The sequence below is a fragment of the Aspergillus eucalypticola genome (genome assembly GCF_003184535.1).
Source record: "Aspergillus eucalypticola CBS 122712 chromosome Unknown BO83scaffold_8, whole genome shotgun sequence".
Classification (NCBI taxonomy): Eukaryota; Fungi; Ascomycota; class Eurotiomycetes; order Eurotiales; family Aspergillaceae; genus Aspergillus; species Aspergillus eucalypticola.
In genome coordinates this window covers 1,091,411-1,108,818 of record NW_020290282.1, presented here as the reverse complement: position 1 = coordinate 1,108,818, position 17,408 = coordinate 1,091,411, and the positions used below count along the sequence as shown (strand labels likewise).

Genomic DNA, 17,408 nt, shown 5'->3' with positions numbered 1-17,408 from the left:
CACGTGATGTATACAGCCGTTATCATCACGTGTGGTGTTTCTTCAGGAACCCGGCGGGACCAGATACGCAGCCCAGCCAAACGGCCGGAAGTGGGATAAGGTCACAGTGCCCCTCCTCCGCCCCGAGGATCGAAACGTCTCCCTTACAACTTCCTATCTAACTTTCGCTCACTTTCGACCTAACCCTACCTCTTATCTGCACAATGGGAGCTAAAGTGCCCAGAAATTTCAGACTGCTCGAAGAGCTGGAGAAGGGTGAGAAGGGCTTGGGAGCTGGTAAGTGCTATGCTACTCATAGTCATAAGAAACCCATTTCGCTGACGTATTCCTATCGCTATTACCTAGAGTCATGCTCCTATGGTCTTGCAGATGGTGAAGACATGATGATGAGTAACTGGAACGGCACTATTCTTGGCCCCCCTCACGTTCGTCCACCGCTTCCGGCTCGCATCCGTTATACTACACAGTAGCGTCACTGACTTTATGAACGAGCGCAGAGTGTCCACGAGAACAGAATTTACAGCGTCAACATCCATTGCGGTCCGGACTACCCTGACAACCCCCCTACTATTCAGTTTGTATCCCGAGTCAACTTGCCATGCGTTGATGGCCGGAGCGGAAAGGTAAGGATTCGTCCTGTCTCGATCACTACTGCGTGATAGGTTTCCAGTCTGACTTCATATAGGTCGATCCTACCAAGCTGCCTTGCTTGGCTCAGTGGAAGCGCGAGTATACCATGGAAACTATTCTAGTCGAGCTCAGAAGGTAACCATTGCCTGACCTTCAGGTTATTGTGTCTTTATACTAATAGTTTCCAGATATATGGCTCTGCCCCAGCACAAGAAGCTTCCGCAGCCTCCGGAAGGCTCGAACTTCTAGAATAACGGTATCATGACTGGTTGATGGATTCGAAAGCGGAGTATATGGTTGGTTTCTAAGTCAGGTTCATCTGCATTTCTTTTCAATGGCTTATTAGAGCATGTACAGTCTATGCATAACGGCGGGCATGGCGCGGTCTTCTTTGAAGCCTAGTTGCAATTCATCGATTTAGAACATTGCTCAGTATGAACCGTGTGTCGCTTTTGTGAAAGCCATATCTGCCGAACTAACAAGGCCTTGTACCCTTGTTTTTGGCGGGTGTTCGTTCATATCTGGACAGCTTGCAGAAGCGACCGTACCGGCGAAAGACATTAGACCATGATCAGCATATAGAGGAATATCCGGGAATCGGGTCCCTTCCGTCGCCTGTTGTAGATTGGATAACAGTAGAGTCTATACAGCTGCACGGCACGCACTGCAAACTTCCGGTGCAATCGATTCACAAGTAATAGTGTCGGCCGTTTGTCAAAATTCTAAAAGTTCCTACATCGTTGCATGCCCTGATTACAATATATCATTGTTTAATCACAGTATAGGCATAACATTTCGGTTACACGTGACGTATTCCGGATTGCCGGAGTAGTCACATGTCTCCGACTAAAGTCCGGAACTTAAGCCTTCAGGATCATGCTGCCTCCTCGATAATGCATAGAACAGTTGTTCCCAGGCAGTCTTCCGCTCATCGTTTCGCAAGTAAGTTTCTTCAGAGACAGTAGTATTTACTGAGCGTCACAAGAGTTTGACTGACTGCTGTTTTCCTTTCCAGCTTTGGCACTTTATCGAGCGCTCCTCCGACAATGCGCCAAACTACCACATTCTCCCTCCGAACTCGCTGCGTGCAAGCCGTACATCCAGGATAGATTCAACAGATACAAAACGCTTCAGAGTCCGTCTCAAACAGCCAATTCACTTAGGGCAGGCTACGAGGTGCGTTAACAATCGGCTCTCAATCGACCATTCAGTATCTAAATTCCGCGATTTCGCAAACACTCAGGCTCTGGACCTACTGTACTCAGCCTCGCAAGGCGACCAAAATGGCGTTCAACGGATAAGGAAACTCATATCGGAAAGTGAAGCGGCAAAGCGACAGAAATTCGAATGGCACAGGGAACGAGCTAAGGTTATTCCGGTAAAGCCCGTGAGCCGGAAGGAGCTGAAGAAAGAGGCAAACAAACGTTACCGAGTATTGACTGCGAAACGGCACCCGGATGCCACCTCTATTCTTGCACGTCCTCGGCCTGTAGTTAATGGGAAGCGTCGAGTTCCTGTACTCGTGAATGCGCGTGGTTTCCCATTCCTGCTCATCAAGAAGCCCCAGCCTAAGTTTCTTAGCGCCGTGCTGGACTCGAAACTGAAAAGGCGCTGGAAGAGGATGGAGCGCCTGAAAAGGCTCGAGTCTGAGTTGCCCATGGCCAGGGACGAGGATGAATGGGATCTATTAACTGGCCATAAGGAAGATGCAAAGTGGTCTGGGCCAGTTAGAGTGTCACTTAAAGAGGTGCAGGGACAAATTTCAGAAGGCGATAGGAGGACCAAGGAACTGGCGCAAGCTATGTGGAAAGTCGTTCTTGAAGAGCGCAAGCTGGCAGAACAAGAGGAGAAGCAACGGGTCGAGCAAGCCGGGGAGCAACCAGCGGAAGAAAAAGAGAATTCCTCGGCAGAGGAAAACGATAAGAAACGGCCGAGTGAGGGATGAATCAATGCCGGAAGAAATGTTCTGTTACAGCCGTCCAAAGCTTGCGCTTGGCAGTTTATTTTGTCCAGCACTCTGTCCTTATGGGCCCAAAGCCGTCACATCCACCACGCTACCAGTACGGTGCCACTGTGAGATTCACCAGCGTCCCAATGGGAGCTGAATTGGGCGTATCTACTATCATTTACGGGGTACGCAGCTTCTCCGGCCTTTCATCATGTCCCTTATGACGGGTCAACGCTACTACCAACAGAGTGCGTTTGGAAATAGGTAATATGGCAGGTACATGTGCATAGTGCAACAGTGGTTGGCGTATGTACAATCAAATTACTACATACTAGTCTAATGTCAAGTACAATGTCTCACAAGGGATTCATACTGCTTCCATCAGCTATGCGGTAATAGACAAATGCTTCCGTAGGCTTACTGCACACCAAAAACTTCGTGGTTGGCTATCAACTGCTCAACGCCAACCAGCTAGCATCCTTGTCATCCAGCCAAGACTATTTACAATATAGTAGTTTCAAGAAATGCCAACTTCTAGTGGCTCGATCCCCATCAAGCACGGAACTTAATTCTCGCCAGAGATCTGATCAAGAGACCCCAGCTTCTAAGCAGCTATCTTCATATTCTCCACAGCAGCCGGAATACCATCCTCCTCATCTTCATCAAAGTCTGCCCCTCCAGCAAGACCTCTCTCCCACAGCTGCTTGCCCGTCAACTTCTTTTCTTCCTTTGCCGGACCCTTCTTGGTAGCCTTCTTCTCCTCCGCCTCCTTCTCCTCGCGCTTCCTCTTCTCCTCCTCCTCCATCTCCTTTATGAACTTGTCGCGCCACTCCAAGAACGTCTCCCGATTGACAGCAGTGCCCTGGAACTTCCGGTTCTCCTCCTCTTCCGCCTTCTTCGCCTCCATCTCTTTTTCGGCATGAACGGCATGAACGCGTTCCGCCATGAGCTCTTCGGCGCTCTCCTTCAAAGCACTAACCAGTGTAAATACCATAGCCATTCCCATGTTCTCCTCAATGGTCGGTTGCAAGGTTTCGAGAAGTCGGTCCCGGTCCTCACTGATGTCTAGTCGGGGGTGTTTCGGTGCGTTCGGCGGCGCACTCAACTCTAGTTCCGGTGCAACATCCGGGTAGTCTGCTGGGTATGTGACTTGCAGAAGCAAGACAGGCTGCTCTGTTTCTTCGACGTCATTTTCGGGTGCGTCAAGAGCAATTGATATCCGGTATGAGGTGTCAGAAAGATCTGGGGTGGGATTCGGTCAGCGATTATGATGTTTCGTAGATATCAAATGTATGGTGCAAGGTGAGTATGGTGCTGCCTCCTTACCTGTGATTTCCTCGGGGAAAATGGAGTCGAGCACTTCGCGCTCTTCGATCTGGTCTTCGCGGCCCATGCTGCTTCAATTCTGCCGCCGGCGGGGCTGGAGGGGTATTGTTTGGTTCTGGGTTTAGGGACAAGGGCGATGGCTGGAGATTCACAATTCAGACACTCAAAGATCTAGCAGTATGTTAAATCGAAGAGACCAAGCAAATAGTCGCTGGTCTTATGGTCTAGACGTTGACAGGCTCGTGCTTGGGATATGAATTCCTCGGTCTTTGGTGTGTAAGTAGAATACGCTGCGATCCCACATGCAAACAAGACAAACAGATAAGGAATCGCCCAAATTTGTCCCGCCCGAAAAAGGGAATTTCTATGCTCCGCCTTCTCGAAATTCAAAGCTTCAAGCATTTACACTCAATATTCTTGTTTATAAAACCTTTCTACCCTTTACTCCGTGTCCTCGAATAACCCTTCAAGTACGTTTGACATATAATTCCGTTACAGCTTATAGATCATGGGAAAATCAAGACCTCACAACAAGAAGGCCTCCAAATCTCGCGCAAAGTCCGTTTTGGGCGCTGGCGGCTCGGTTTCGAAACAAAAAATGAACGAAGACCCCTCTAAGCTCCTCGAGCAGGCGACGATACAGCTCCAGACCGGTCAACCGGACGCTGCTCTCCGGCTAGCTCAGCAAGCCCTTAACAATGCGCCGGACAATTCTCCAGCTCAATTAGTGGCACTTAATACCGTTGGAGAGATCTACGTTGAGCTAGGCGAGATCGATGTTGCGAAACAACACTTTATGCGTGCCATCGAGCTCGATCCGAATGGCACGATCCCTGAGGCTGAAGGAGGCGGTGCTGAGAAGTTCCTATGGCTAGCTCAATTGAGCGAACAGGGTGGGAAGGACAGCGTTCAATGGTTCGAGAAGGGAGTGTCGTCGCTCAGGCATATTATCCAGCAGCTCGAGCAGAAACCTGGTCCTGAGGAAGCGCTTGAGCTGGCCGAGAAGAAGCGCAAGATGGCGAATGCCCTCTGCGCTGTTGCTGAGATCTACATGACCGATCTCTCGTAAGTCGCTCTCCAATTCGTCCTTCTTCCCATGGGTGGGTTGGTCGCAGAACTTTTGATGCTGACTGTCAATAGGTGGGAAGAAGATGCGGAAAACCGTTGCGAATCACTCATCACAGAAGCCCTCCTTGTCGCTCCGAATGCGCCCGAAGTACTACAGACCCTCGCATCGATCCGGATTTCGCAACTACGGACAGAAGAGGCTCAAGCAGCGCTCAGGAGGAGTCTCGATCTTTGGAAAGACCTACCGCCCGAGGACTTGTCCATTCCTGACTTTGCGACAAGAATCAGTCTTTCCCGTCTCCTGATGGAGGTCGGCATGGAGCTTGAGGCTCTAGAGGTGCTGGAACGCCTTATCTTGGAGGACGACCAAAGTGTGGAGGCATGGTACCTTGGAGGATGGTGTCTGCAGCTCCTGGCCGGGAAGCAACAAGCACCTAAGGATGCCGACGAAGAGGACGGCAACACCCCAGAGGCCAGGCGCCATGCATCCCTCGTGGCTAGCCGCGAATGGCTCAAGCAAAGCTTAACGCTGTACGACCTCGTTCAGTATGAGGACGAGAGACTTAAGGAACACGCACTGGAATTGGTCCAAGAGATGAACAAGGAGATCGGTGAAGATATGGATGACGATGAGGCCGGGGAGGGCGAGGAAGATTGGGAGGACGAGGAGATCGAGGTGGAATCTGATGGCGATGACGAGATGGCTGACTCATAAAAAAGCTGCATGTTTGATTGTTACGAAAATTTGTTGTCATGATACCAGTATATAAAAGGGCATGTTTTCCGATACAACCTACGGCTATTCAAAGGACTCCGATTGCGGACACGATCCAGCAGTAGTCGAACTAGTAGTAAGTACTAGTAGTAGCTGCGACAGTCTATCTATCAGCAGACGGCGCCGGATAAAGTAGGATCCGACCGCTTTCCCCCGGCGATAACCAGAGCCAAATTTATTCCGGCAGTTCGACTTCGAGTGGCAAATAGCTCAATGTGAGTGAGGAGTCGTTATAGAGGTTGCTGGAAGTGTCCTATCTTCCCATACAGGATGGACCTTGTTTCAGCGCCCAGCGGGGAGGATTCCTCGTTGAAGGATCCGGTGGTCCAGGTGGAAGCCGTTGATATGGCCTCCGCAGTATCAAACACCGGCACCGCAACGGAGAATAGAGCCGCTGCGAAGGAAGAAGTGACTCAGTCGGAGTATGAGACCGATAGCGACGGCTCCGGCGACGAGTGGGAGACTCAGTCTCTATACGAAGACGCTATTCAAGTCCTACGCGACGATCAGCTCCGTGAGGGTGGTAAGCACCCTATATGATGTCCTCTATATGCGCGCACTGACCGGATCTTCTCCTTGTTTTAGTACCGGATGCCTGCACACTGGAAGAGGCCGTCGCCTATCGGAAACGACTCCATGAGGTTGGCAAGGCTGCATTTGTTGAAGAAACGCTGGGTCAGGACAAAGTGACTGCGCGGAAGCTGTGTACTGCGTTCGGCATCTTGCCCCCAGCCTTTTTGAACGATGCGCCGGACGAGGCCTTTCATCCTCTCCTGGCTATCGCGATTTCGCGCGAGTTCTCCAGGCGCCCGAAGCTCCCACAATACAATACAATTGATGATGCGGTCAAGTTGCTCAAGGAGAGCAAGAATATCGTCGTCTTAACTGGCGCTGGTGTATGTTGATCAAGAGGATTGGTACCCGTTCCTGAAACGTGTGCTGATAGGATACTCTCAGATTTCTACGAGTCTCGGAATACCCGATTTCCGTTCAAAGGACACTGGTCTCTATTCACAGTTGGCGCATCTAGGCCTGAGCGATCCTCAGGAGGTGTTTGACATCCAGGTGTTTCGCGAGGACCCCAGTATCTTCTTCTCGATCGCGAAGGACATTCTTCCTACCGAGAAGAAGTTCTCGCCGACCCACGCTTTTATCCGTGTTCTGCAGGATAAGGGGAAATTATTGACCAACTACACTCAGAATATCGACAATATCGAGGCGAATGCCGGTGTTCTCCCAGAGAACATCGTGCAATGTCACGGATCGTTCGCCACGGCTACGTGTGTCAAATGTCAGTACAAGGTCAAGGGGGATGAGATATTCGATGAGATCAAGCAAGGAGTTATCCCTCAGTGTGAGGCTTGCCGCAAGCGCATCGCAGAAGATTCGGGGATCAAGAGGAAGCGGAGCAGCAACGGAGTCCACAAGAACCGCAAGGACAATGATGGGGACAGTACTGATGACGACTACGAAATCCCCACCCCTGGTGTCATGAAGGTTCGTGGAAGACCACATCTTGTACATTTGTTACTTACAATATGCTAATTCAAACCTCGTCAGCCCGACATTACATTCTTTGGGGAAGATCTTCCTGATGAGTTTGGCCGCCGGTTGCTACACCATGACCGTGATCAGGTGGACCTCGTTATTGTTATTGGGACTTCACTAAAGGTGGCTCCTGTAGCGGAGGTTCCGGGCGTGCTCCCTCGAACAGTTCCTCAGCTTTATATCTCGCGTACCGTAAGCCACCTTTTTCTTGTGCTCTTGCGCCTCGAGCTTTGCTAACAAGACTTCAGCCTGTGTCGCATACGGAATTCGATATCGATCTTCTCGGCGACTGCGACGTGGTGGTGTCTGAGCTCTGTCGTCGAGCAGGATGGGAACTGAAGCATGAGATGATTCCCGAAGACGAGAAGGTTGAAGTGCTTCCAGTGGAGGGTTACGAGTCACGACATGTGTTTAAGGTTGTCGGCGCATAGCGGCGGCGTTTGGTCCTGGTCATCTCTGGCTCTGTGGATTTCAAGGACGGCGTAAGTTTGGGTTTTTCTTTGAACAGTTTCTGTGGGTCATCTTGTTGGGAGGCATAGTATGTACGAGGGATGCTTAATCGGATGCATAGCTGTACCATACAGCATGTAGTATGCTTGCTGCTTCGATGTATTTATGTTTTGTTTGACTGGCATCAGCCTGTGCGATAAACCGTTATTATTTCTTCATTTACTATATTCTTCTTTATACTATGTTTTACCCCAATGCTGTAGATTGAATTTCTTTATCTAGTCTAGTAACAGTAGTTGTGCAGTGTTCCCATAGTCTGGTTGCGAAACCTAAGAACAGAGTAATATCCTGGGGTGAAAGATGGCGGGTTCCCGGCCAAATCCATCCAATCCACTGGAACAAAAAGAAAATTTATTTCCGCTCCTGTCAACGGCCATTAATTAACAAAGAACCCCCAGCAGATCAGAGCGGACCAAGATTATTCCTTTGAAGGCAATTTGGCCCTGTATCACTACCTCTGAATATTGATACATCCTCCGAATACGTGGCGAGCGTGAGTACAACCGACAATGGAGTATCTCATTCGCTTCGCCCAGGCCCATGAGTCTTTTCGGCAGGCCGAGATCCAGGCACTGGCTGACCTGGCGGGCGTGAAACTCGAATTTATACATTATGATAAAAATGTAAGTACAAATTCTTTTCTTCTGTTTCTCAGTCCCGATAATTTATATCATACATTCATTGTGCGGTTTCTTGCCCCCGCGTGAGGAACAGAAAATGTCACTCACCCCTCATTGGGATCATTATCCTTGTCCCCGCACCAATGACTATCCAACCATCTATCTACATTTTATACATGCCGCTAACCACCATCACCAGTCCCCATTCTGCACAATAAGACTACCCGATGAAGCGGCAGCTCGTGCAGTGATTACCCGAAGCATTATAGCCAAGGATATCTTCGAGCTCTGGGGCCAAGGCACCAACTTCGACGAAGTCTACGCCGACGTCCGCAGGCGGACGGAGGATCGCTGGGCGCAGTACAGGGACTCGTCGTTCCGATTCACCATTGACAGTTTCGCCGGAAAGCGCAGCAGTGAGAAGAAGCGCGAGATCATCCAGTCATTTTCCTTCCTGGGCTTCAAGGGCCCCATTCGCATGAAGAACCCGGACCAGGATTTCTGGGTCTTTGAGGACTACGGATTGGATCTTAACTCGCCTGGTACGCCTCGTCCTGAGGGCCAAGAGCCAAAGATCATTTACTTTGGACGCTGGATTGCGAATAGTAGTCGCGATGTCGTCAACAAATATGATCTCAAGAAGAGACGCTATATTAGCACTACCTCTATGGATGCGGAGTTGACCCTCATCACGGCTAATATGGCTCATGCTGCGCCTGGAAAGCTCTTCTATGACCCGTTTGTGGGTACGGGGAGCTTCTTGGTGGCTATGTCGCATTTCGGGGCTGAGACGTTCGGATCGGATATCGATGGACGCAGTTTCCGGGGTAAAGAGATGATGGAGAGGGGTGGGACGATGGGAGTGTTGTCGAACTTCCAGCAATATGATATGGTCGGCAAATTTATGGATGTCTTTACTTCCGACCTTACCAATACACCTTTGCGCTCGGCTCAGTTCTTGGATGGCATCATCTGTGATCCGCCTTATGGTATTCGCGAAGGACTCAGGGTTCTTGGGAGACGCGAGGGTCTCAGGAACGAAGAGGTCATTATCGATGGTGTTCCTGCTCACTAGTACGTCTACATTGTCGCTTTTGAGTATCAGTATCTGGACTTGGATGCCAACTAACCTGCGTTCAGTCGACCCGGATATATTGCACCTAAGAAGCCCTACGGCTTCGAAGCCATGCTCAACGATATCCTTAACTTTGCCGTCAGAAGTCTCGTTACAAATGGACGTCTAGCCATGTGGATGCCAACGGCAAATGACGAGGAGGTTGAATTGGCAGTACCGATGCACCCCAACCTGGAGGTAGTGAACGTATCTGTCCAACCGTTCTACACCTGTAAGTTCATATGAAGCCTTCCCAGACAACATATAAGATTAAGTACAAGGCTTACCTGTTGACCAGGGTCTCGTCGGCTCATCACCTATCGAAGACTACCAGAAGGACAAGTCTCGGACGTTTCAAAAGGCCGGCAAAAACTGGATGCTCAGGGAATGTACGCAGACGAATTGAACGAATTCAGAAGAAAGGTATGCCATGTCGACACAGTATACAGCTATACAGCCCTAACCATTCGATCAGTATTTCATGAAGAACCCGCCGGACAGCTCGAAATCAGGAAGAGAAAGCTCCGCCTCATGAACAGCACTAAAATAGAAAGTAACCAAGATATCGAACAAAAGCAATGACTCTATAACGCCCACCATCATACAAACCAAAATCAGCCACTTCTATACTTCTACAAGTACCATCAAAGCTTCCCCCTTTCCACTTTAAAACCCCCAAACTCCCCTTCCAAATCGACCCCCTCATCCTTCTTAATCCGCTCAACCTCCTTCGCCAACTCCTCCCTCAACAACCCAGCTAGACTCTCACCCTCCTCATCATCCAAATCCTCCCTCTGCCCCCGCCCAAACATCACATAACTCAAATGAGCCTTTCCCTTCCCTTCCGCCGGCCGATCAGGCGGCCTGGGAATAACATGGAAGTGAACATGAGGGACCTGCTGCGCAGCTCTGACACCTAAACCAATTCCAACTCATTAGCCACCAAATACCAAATCAGATAAGTATTCAAGAACAAATATGAACAATAAGACATATAGATATAGCAAATCCCACAAGCCATAAGATCGACAAACCAAATCGCCGCGCCGTCAAGGTTACACAAGCATAGAATATGCAGATAGATAATAAACCATATAGACAGTAGTAGTAAGATAGCAACCGAACCTACCATTATTCTGCACGACATTCCAATTCCACAACGAGTTAAAGTCTCCTTGCTGTTCCTCCCCGAAGAGGGTCCGCATCACGACCCTCGAGATAACAGGGAGCCATTGGCCGATCTGTATCATTCCATGCGTCAGTCACTCAGTCAGACAGTCAGTAGACAACCCATAGTAAATACTGTAGTACGTATTCAAGACACTGCCATAATCCAACAAACCCAATCCAAACCAACCCTTATATAACTACTAACACATAAAATAACAACGCAACTCAAATCCAAATAAGCAAAAGTAAACCCCAATTCCAGAACAAACCCAAAAACAAAAAAAGAAGTTAACAACGTACCTCCCTCCCGACAGCCACCCTTACATCCCCCAACCTTTCACAATGCTCCCTCGTAGCAACCAAAACATGTCCTCTCGTTAAGGGCATAATATCCAAAAACGCGAGGACATGTTTAGTGGATAAGAGGAGGTGTGCATGGCCAGGGCCGTCTGAATTGCTCGACTCGGTAAATGAATCCGGGGAAGGAATGTCAGTAGTAGTAGTAGGGGGCGCCGCCGCGGCAGCCGCTAAATTTAAATGATCATCGTGGGAGGAATTCTTCGGGCGGAGGAATGTCGTTGGTGGGAGGGGCGGGTATTTGTGAGCGATGGCGCAGAAGGGGCATGTGTGGTGATGATCTGAGGTCATGGTAGGGGTTGGTTGGCTGGGTGGGTAAGATAGATAATGGATGGATGGATGGATATCTGGGGTAGGGGATTGGGGGTGGATAGGATGAAGGGTTGCTGGGTTCCTGAGATTGATTGGTGGTAGTTGGGTAGTGACTGGGTCCGTTCCTACGAGCAACCGGGACTAAATATGTGTCTGTGCTTTGGAGCTAGGAGGAGGGAATTCGATCGTCACTGGGGGTATCTTGAGTAGGAATTCGAGATTTGGTTGCTGTGCAGAAGGATGAGGAGATATGGGACGGCTAGCTTGTTGATCCTCGGTGCCTCGGTTCCCAACTCCAGGTCACTGGCAGGTTGGAAACTTCCCGCGCATTAACCACATTTGCTTACTTAGAAGGCTTGTATCTAGGTGATCTGCAAGTAGGATCAAAGGGTGGTACACAAACTTCCTGGTAGTTCAAGGCTAAACTAACCATCCTTAACGCACATTACCGTAATCCTTGCCACTCTATCCATGATATACCCCCGCTAACTCAACATGAAAGACACTAATACCAAAAACAAGCCCTTTTTTCACCTTTCTCTCAACCTTGAGTTTATGCCCCGATGTGTATTGTCGTAGCTGTATGGCATTGGTTCATTTCGCACGCCTTGACCAACATAATGCGGTAGTAGATAGATCGTCACGGTCCTGCGGAAGCTGTGTAATAAGTCCGAAGAGTACCTGACGCCGATGAACAAGAACTTTGGATCCAAAAATAAAAAGAAACGAGTAAATTTCCGTCCTTGAAATGTCCGACGCCTGGAAGTCACACAGGGTAAGACGGGAGAAGGTTATGTAAGGTATCAAAGCAAGTGCGAAACAACCCAGACACTACCAGAAATGAAGAGAATCGAAGAACAGCAGAAGAAACAAAGCCAGATGTGCGCCAGACACCCCTGGAAGAAGCGAAGATGCAAACGTCCGCAACCGAAAACAACAAAATGCCGTTCATAAACATATGCAAGAGGTGCCTAATACCATCACGAAAGAAATACCATCATATGGAATCAACAAACTCCTATCCTCGGTCGTGCTGCCTGACGCCGATATTAAGTCACCAGAGGCGGCGGGTTATTTATTCATGGTCCTTCATATAAGAGTAGGGCTCGGATAGCGAGCTGTTGATATACAGGTGGTGGTATTTCTTCGCCCATTGCCGGGTGAGGATGGATGCTAGTCACGTTAGCGGTTGGTGGTCCAATGTCAATGCTATAGAGGCAACATACCCTTCAAAAACTTCTTGCTGGCGTACTTCTTGAAGAACGCCTCATGAGAGACAGGGCGGTGAAGGTAATCAATCATTAAGCGGAAGACGGGGTCGATCTCTTCTTCAGTGTAACCGGCATAATGAGCCAGGGTGGCATCCTAAGTTATCAATTAGCATAATGAGCCCGTAAGATGTGTGGAAGAAACATACCCAGACACCCCGGTCAAGGATGAGACGAGCCAGATACATGGCAGCAGCCGCCACATGACTCTGGCGGTAACCCATGAACCTGTGGTCCAGGAGGCTGATTTCCATGAGGTACTTGCCGAGAGTACGGGTCTGGATATCATAGTTGTCTGCTTTCGAAATACGACGGAGGAAGTTCATGGGGTTGGGGTAGCTCATGTTGTACTCGAGCGTAGCGAGAATGTGCCGCTCAGCGTCCAAGATCTCGCGATCGGTGAAAGTTCCGTCTGCGACGTCGGTGAAGTTGGCAACGTGTGGCGAAAGAACTTCCTCATACTTGGACGCAATGAACATAGCGGCGACGCCAACCAGTTGAAGACGATCCAGAGCCACCACCTCAGCAGAGAGGAAGCGGTCAATGATGTTGACGGCAAGGAAGAGGGTCTCGGGGAGGAGGCGAAAGCGGGTGTGGACCTCGATGAGCCAGTCGACAAGGATGCCGCGCATCTTCCACTCCAGGTCAGGTTGATGATCGATGTACTCGGCGTTGGGCAAGGTCTCCAGCTCAAGGTCCTTCAGATATTCGAAGATATCGACAACGTATTCAGCAACCATCAAAGGGTCATCAAGATCTTCGGCGTCGAGATCGTCGACAAAATCATCGACAGGCTTTTGCAGAACCTTGGGATCGACAGGAACATTGACATCCTCCTTGGCGTTGGCGAGCTTCTCGGTGAGAGTCTTCTGTTCGGTAACCTTCTTCTCGACTTCGACCTTCTTTCGGGGGCGTGGTTCCTCCTCAGCTGCCTTCTCTTGAATTGCCTTCTCGCTGGATGTCCGCTTGGTGCCCGATCCACTTCCGGGGCGCTTTGTTTCTGTGGTAGGCTTCTTTGGGTTGCTGTCCTTGGGTCCCAGGGCAGCGCGTGACGAGTTGTTGCGAGTAAGTTTCTGAACTCCACCAGCCTGCAATGTTGCTTTAGACGTCAAGCCAACCTTCGTGGCAGCTGGCTTCTTGGCATCCTTGGTCTCTCCATTCTCTGCTTTGGAAACATTGCTCACATCACCAAGGGCGGCGCGTCTCCGGGTTCCGGTGGTAGTGGTGGTGGTCGCGGCCTTCTTCGTCTGGAGCGGCTTCTTGGCGGGGGGAGCCCCAGCGTCATTGACTGACAGGGCAGCGGCCTTGGCCCGCGTCAGACGCGTCGATGGGCCATTCTCATCGTTCTCGTTCATCGTGCCTCTCGTACGAAGACTCCGAGCCTGTTGAACAGTTAGAAATATACGCGTGCAAGATGGACCTTCAAGCCCATCGAGCTCGCGACCGAGGATTGCACAGCGCGTAGTGAGAGGTCAAGGACACTTACAGGTGGCATGATGGATAGGAGGAGAAGGTAAGATGAATATAAGGAGGGGCAAGGAAGGGAATAAGAGTAGAGTGCAAGAGTATGGTTCTGCAGGCGGTTGGAAAGTCTAGTCAGCATTCCAGGAGAGATTACCCCAGTGGAGCTCAAATACCGGTTGCCGGAAGGTAGATTTGCACGTACCACGCGTGAATATGTGTCCAACCCCAATCAATTAGTCTGAATGCAAGGTTTCTCAAGTCGAACGGTCGGGTACTTGGAAGGAATTTGGCAGGAGTGGGCTCAGAATCGTGGCATATATGGCTTTGTTGATGCTATTGACAGGAGCTCGCAAGACCCGAGACACGTAACTTTCCACGGCGTTGACGGCCCCAAAGTATGTTTTTATGGTGATATAGCAAGGTAGGGTAGTAGTTTATAAGTAATGACACGAGAATTTGGCGAAGAAACGGGGTCCTATTAGGGGTGGTGGTCGCCTCCCTGGAGTAGATGATGATGGAGAGGAGTAGGAAAAGGTGGTAAACTTGACAGGGCAAAGAGGATGTTTGGCCCTAGTCTTAGCGTGGAAACTGGCCAGGCTGGGAAAGATGCCCCACAGCACAATCCAGTGGGATCGCGTGGATTGCGGATTATTAACTGCTGTACAACGTCGTGTATATGCAAGCCTGGAGACAATAGTCACGGTCCCCAGGTATTATGGTATGTACGGTGAAGGCCAATTGAGAAATAGTGGTAGTTGGTAGAAGAGAAGTGGAGGGAAAGGAAGAGTGACAGACGGGAAGAGACGGCAACGAAGGGGGGGAAAGAAGGCAATTAAGAGAAGCAAGTCTATGGTTCTGTATGGATCGATCGCATGTATGTATGTGTATGCGTATGTATGACGGACGTGACTTCCCTGGCGGAAGTCGCTGTAAAAAGGGCGGAATTGGTGGTGTAGAAGGTGGCAGGCAGGGTGGTAATCATACAGTCACGGTTTACGGGAGGACTCCCTAAGGGAAACAAGGCGGATCCTCATCCATGGTCGATGCCTGAGCTGACCCAGGCAGGAAAACACCCTCGACTCTCCAAACGCCCGTCGCGAGCAAAAACGTGATGGAGCGCGGCCACGATCGCCAAAACAATTGCTGGTTGCGCGGCAACCGACCCGGAGCTTTTACGCTTTTTCGTTCCCTTCGGACGTGTTGCCGTGTCGCGCCGTCCCGTGACTCAAAGCCTGAGCCACACTTAGTCAGTCCCGGAAGCGGCGGTGCGATTCAAGTCATGTGCCAGAGCGTCAAGCCACACCTCCCAATCCATGCCAGACATTTTTGCTCCGGAGATCGAGTAGAAGTGCGGCTATTGTCACCGGTGCCCCCAACAACACTCCAATTGAGCACGGTGTTGCTGATAGTGGTGTCAGGGACGCTGGAAATTTTGCATTGCCTGTTTTGTTGTCTTTAATTCTAAGCATGTCAAAGCAGTAGCTTGCTTGGATTTCCTCACACCACTTAGGGTACCACATTCCGGTATTGCTTTGACATCTCCGATCCACGACCGATTGACATTGAAATCCTTCCGACTTTTTACCTCACCACATACATTACACTCCAATATGCTTCAGACTCGCTTGGCCCTTACGGGCCTTCGTCTTCCGTTTCGAACCTTGTCTACGGCCGTTTCGTCGCGGGCCTATTCGACTGTCGTTCGCGAGCAAGAGAATCCGTCCGCTGACGAGCCTGCAAGTTCGACCTTCGACCCCAGTATCGCCTTCGCCCCTCCACCCACTCGTGATGACGCCGGTATCCTTCTACGCTCCTACACTCCACGAACTCCCGGTATCAGACATTTGCGCAGACCGATCAATGACCACCTGTGGAAAGGACGCCCGGTGCAGAAGTTGACCTTCCCCAAACGAGGTCAAGCCAAGGGTGGTCGTAACAACTCCGGTAGAGTGACTGTCCGCCATCGCGGTGGTGGCCACAAGCGTCGTATACGAATGGTTGATTTTGCGCGTGACGCTCCCGGTCCGCACGTGGTGGAACGTATCGAACATGACCCTGGTCGGAGTGCTCACATTGCTCTCGTCCGTAGCCAGGAGACCAAGAAACTCAGTTACATCCTGGCTGCGGAGGGCATGCGGGCTGGTGACGTTGTCCACAGTTACATGTCTGGTATCCCGGAGGAACTCTGGAAGAGCATGGGAGGTACTGTAGACCCTGGTGTCCTCGCTGCCAGAACCGCGTGGAGAGGAAACTGCCTGCCGCTGCACATGATGCCTGTTGGTACTCTGGTCTTCAACGTTGGCCTACGCCCTGGTCAGGGAGGCCAGCTCTGCCGTAGTGCCGGTACTTTTGCGACAGTTATCGCCAAGGGTATCGATATTAAGGCGAAGCGTGATCATTCGGACGGCCAAGAAGGCGAGGCCGGGGCCGTTGAGCAGAAGCCTCTCACGCAACGCGAGAGGCAAAGAAAGGAGCGCATTTCTCAACATGTCACCATCCGTCTTCAGAGTGGTGAAGTTCGTCTCATTCATAAGGACTGCTGCGCGACTGTTGGCGTCGCTAGCAACCCTAACCACCAGTACCGCCAGCTTGGTAAGGCTGGTCGCTCCCGTTGGCTCAACATTCGGCCTACTGTTCGTGGTCTCGCCATGAACGCCGCCGAACATCCTCACGGTGGTGGTCGAGGCAAGTCGAAGGGTAATGTTGACCCGAAGAGTCCTTGGGGTATGCCGGTATGTATTCTCGCTTCACTATTCCTCCCTTTGCTTCCAGGCCTCGTCCGTGCTAATGTCTTCTGTTCTTACAGGCGAAATCCGGTTACAAGACCCGTCCCAAATGGAAGATCAACAAGGCTGTGGTTCATCCCAGAGAGCGCAACCAGGGCAAGCGTCGTCGTGGATACCACTAAACGCCGTCGTGGACATGAAATTCTTCTTTATTCGTTGGACCTCCTTACAGCAATCTCACGGTTATATCAAATGTGATTTCATCATCGCTCGGGGTAAAAGCTGGGTAAAGCAGAGCATGGATCTTCGGAATCTCCCCATCTGTCGAAGGTCCTTCTTGTGGGTCTAGATGGTGGGAAGTCTTTTCCTGTTCACCTTGTTGTACTATACTTTATTTTGTCTTGGCTACGATGGGGGATTCCAGCTGTCTATACTCCAGCTCCTTTGCTTTCTATCCGGATTTCCTTCATGTGTTGTTTATGCTCCGGCGTTTCTCTTGTATACTACATGGGTTAGAGTACAATCAATCCTATTACACAGTGCACATATAGTTTTTGATCAGCTCCTCTACT

The 17,408-nt window shown here is 50.4% G+C and overlaps 7 protein-coding genes across 7 annotated transcripts; 4 read left to right on the top strand and 3 right to left on the bottom strand.

The window, feature by feature from the left end:
- The first annotated feature begins 186 nt into the window (after nt 1-186).
- BO83DRAFT_377354 (E2 ubiquitin-conjugating protein MMS2) lies at nt 187-1,322 on the top strand. The gene is made up of 5 exons (XM_025530964.1): nt 187-276; nt 346-425; nt 498-623; nt 686-765; nt 819-1,322. The coding sequence occupies exons 1-5, from the start codon at nt 204-206 to the stop codon at nt 877-879; spliced, it is 420 nt and encodes a 139-aa protein (XP_025389877.1). The 5' UTR covers nt 187-203; the 3' UTR covers nt 880-1,322.
- Nucleotides 1,323-1,523: 201 nt separating this feature from the next.
- BO83DRAFT_335362 (LYR motif-containing protein) lies at nt 1,524-2,879 on the top strand (the record flags this gene model as incomplete). The annotated part of the gene is made up of 3 exons (XM_025528407.1): nt 1,524-1,572; nt 1,646-1,806; nt 1,874-2,879. The coding sequence occupies 3 exons, from the start codon at nt 1,524-1,526 to the stop codon at nt 2,573-2,575; spliced, it is 912 nt and encodes a 303-aa protein (XP_025389876.1). The 3' UTR covers nt 2,576-2,879.
- A 113-nt stretch (nt 2,880-2,992) lies between these two features.
- Nucleotides 2,993-4,158, bottom strand: BO83DRAFT_377353 (RWD domain-containing protein). The gene is made up of 2 exons (XM_025530963.1): nt 3,905-4,158; nt 2,993-3,820 (listed from the first exon to the last, which is right to left on the bottom strand). The coding sequence occupies exons 1-2, from the start codon at nt 3,969-3,971 to the stop codon at nt 3,183-3,185; spliced, it is 705 nt and encodes a 234-aa protein (XP_025389875.1). The 5' UTR covers nt 3,972-4,158; the 3' UTR covers nt 2,993-3,182.
- Nucleotides 4,159-4,412: 254 nt separating this feature from the next.
- On the top strand, nt 4,413-10,121 carry BO83DRAFT_397704 (putative histone deacetylase SIR2; the record flags this gene model as incomplete). Its single annotated transcript, XM_025533203.1, has 13 exons — nt 4,413-4,878; nt 4,975-5,648; nt 5,862-5,962; nt 6,017-6,270; nt 6,333-6,643; nt 6,705-7,244; nt 7,308-7,505; nt 7,537-7,597; nt 8,304-8,428; nt 8,625-9,499; nt 9,566-9,771; nt 9,838-9,928; nt 9,989-10,121. The coding sequence occupies 13 exons, from the start codon at nt 4,413-4,415 to the stop codon at nt 10,119-10,121; spliced, it is 4,035 nt and encodes a 1,344-aa protein (XP_025389874.1).
- A 62-nt stretch (nt 10,122-10,183) lies between these two features.
- On the bottom strand, nt 10,184-11,564 carry BO83DRAFT_358300 (HIT-like protein; the record flags this gene model as incomplete). Its single annotated transcript, XM_025529294.1, has 3 exons — nt 11,010-11,564; nt 10,669-10,780; nt 10,184-10,455 (listed from the first exon to the last, which is right to left on the bottom strand). The coding sequence occupies exons 1-3, from the start codon at nt 11,355-11,357 to the stop codon at nt 10,184-10,186; spliced, it is 732 nt and encodes a 243-aa protein (XP_025389873.1). The 5' UTR covers nt 11,358-11,564.
- Nucleotides 11,565-12,453: 889 nt separating this feature from the next.
- On the bottom strand, nt 12,454-14,001 carry BO83DRAFT_309745 (B-type cyclin nimE; the record flags this gene model as incomplete). Its single annotated transcript, XM_025527404.1, has 3 exons — nt 12,454-12,551; nt 12,605-12,743; nt 12,796-14,001. The coding sequence occupies 3 exons, from the start codon at nt 13,999-14,001 to the stop codon at nt 12,454-12,456; spliced, it is 1,443 nt and encodes a 480-aa protein (XP_025389872.1).
- Nucleotides 14,002-15,466: 1,465 nt separating this feature from the next.
- On the top strand, nt 15,467-17,381 carry BO83DRAFT_416169 (mitochondrial 54S ribosomal protein uL2m). Its single transcript, XM_025534682.1, has 2 exons — nt 15,467-16,842; nt 16,917-17,381. Exons 1-2 carry the CDS (start codon nt 15,721-15,723, stop codon nt 17,016-17,018), a joined length of 1,224 nt encoding a protein of 407 aa, XP_025389871.1. The 5' UTR covers nt 15,467-15,720; the 3' UTR covers nt 17,019-17,381.
- The last annotated feature ends 27 nt before the right edge of the window (nt 17,382-17,408 follow it).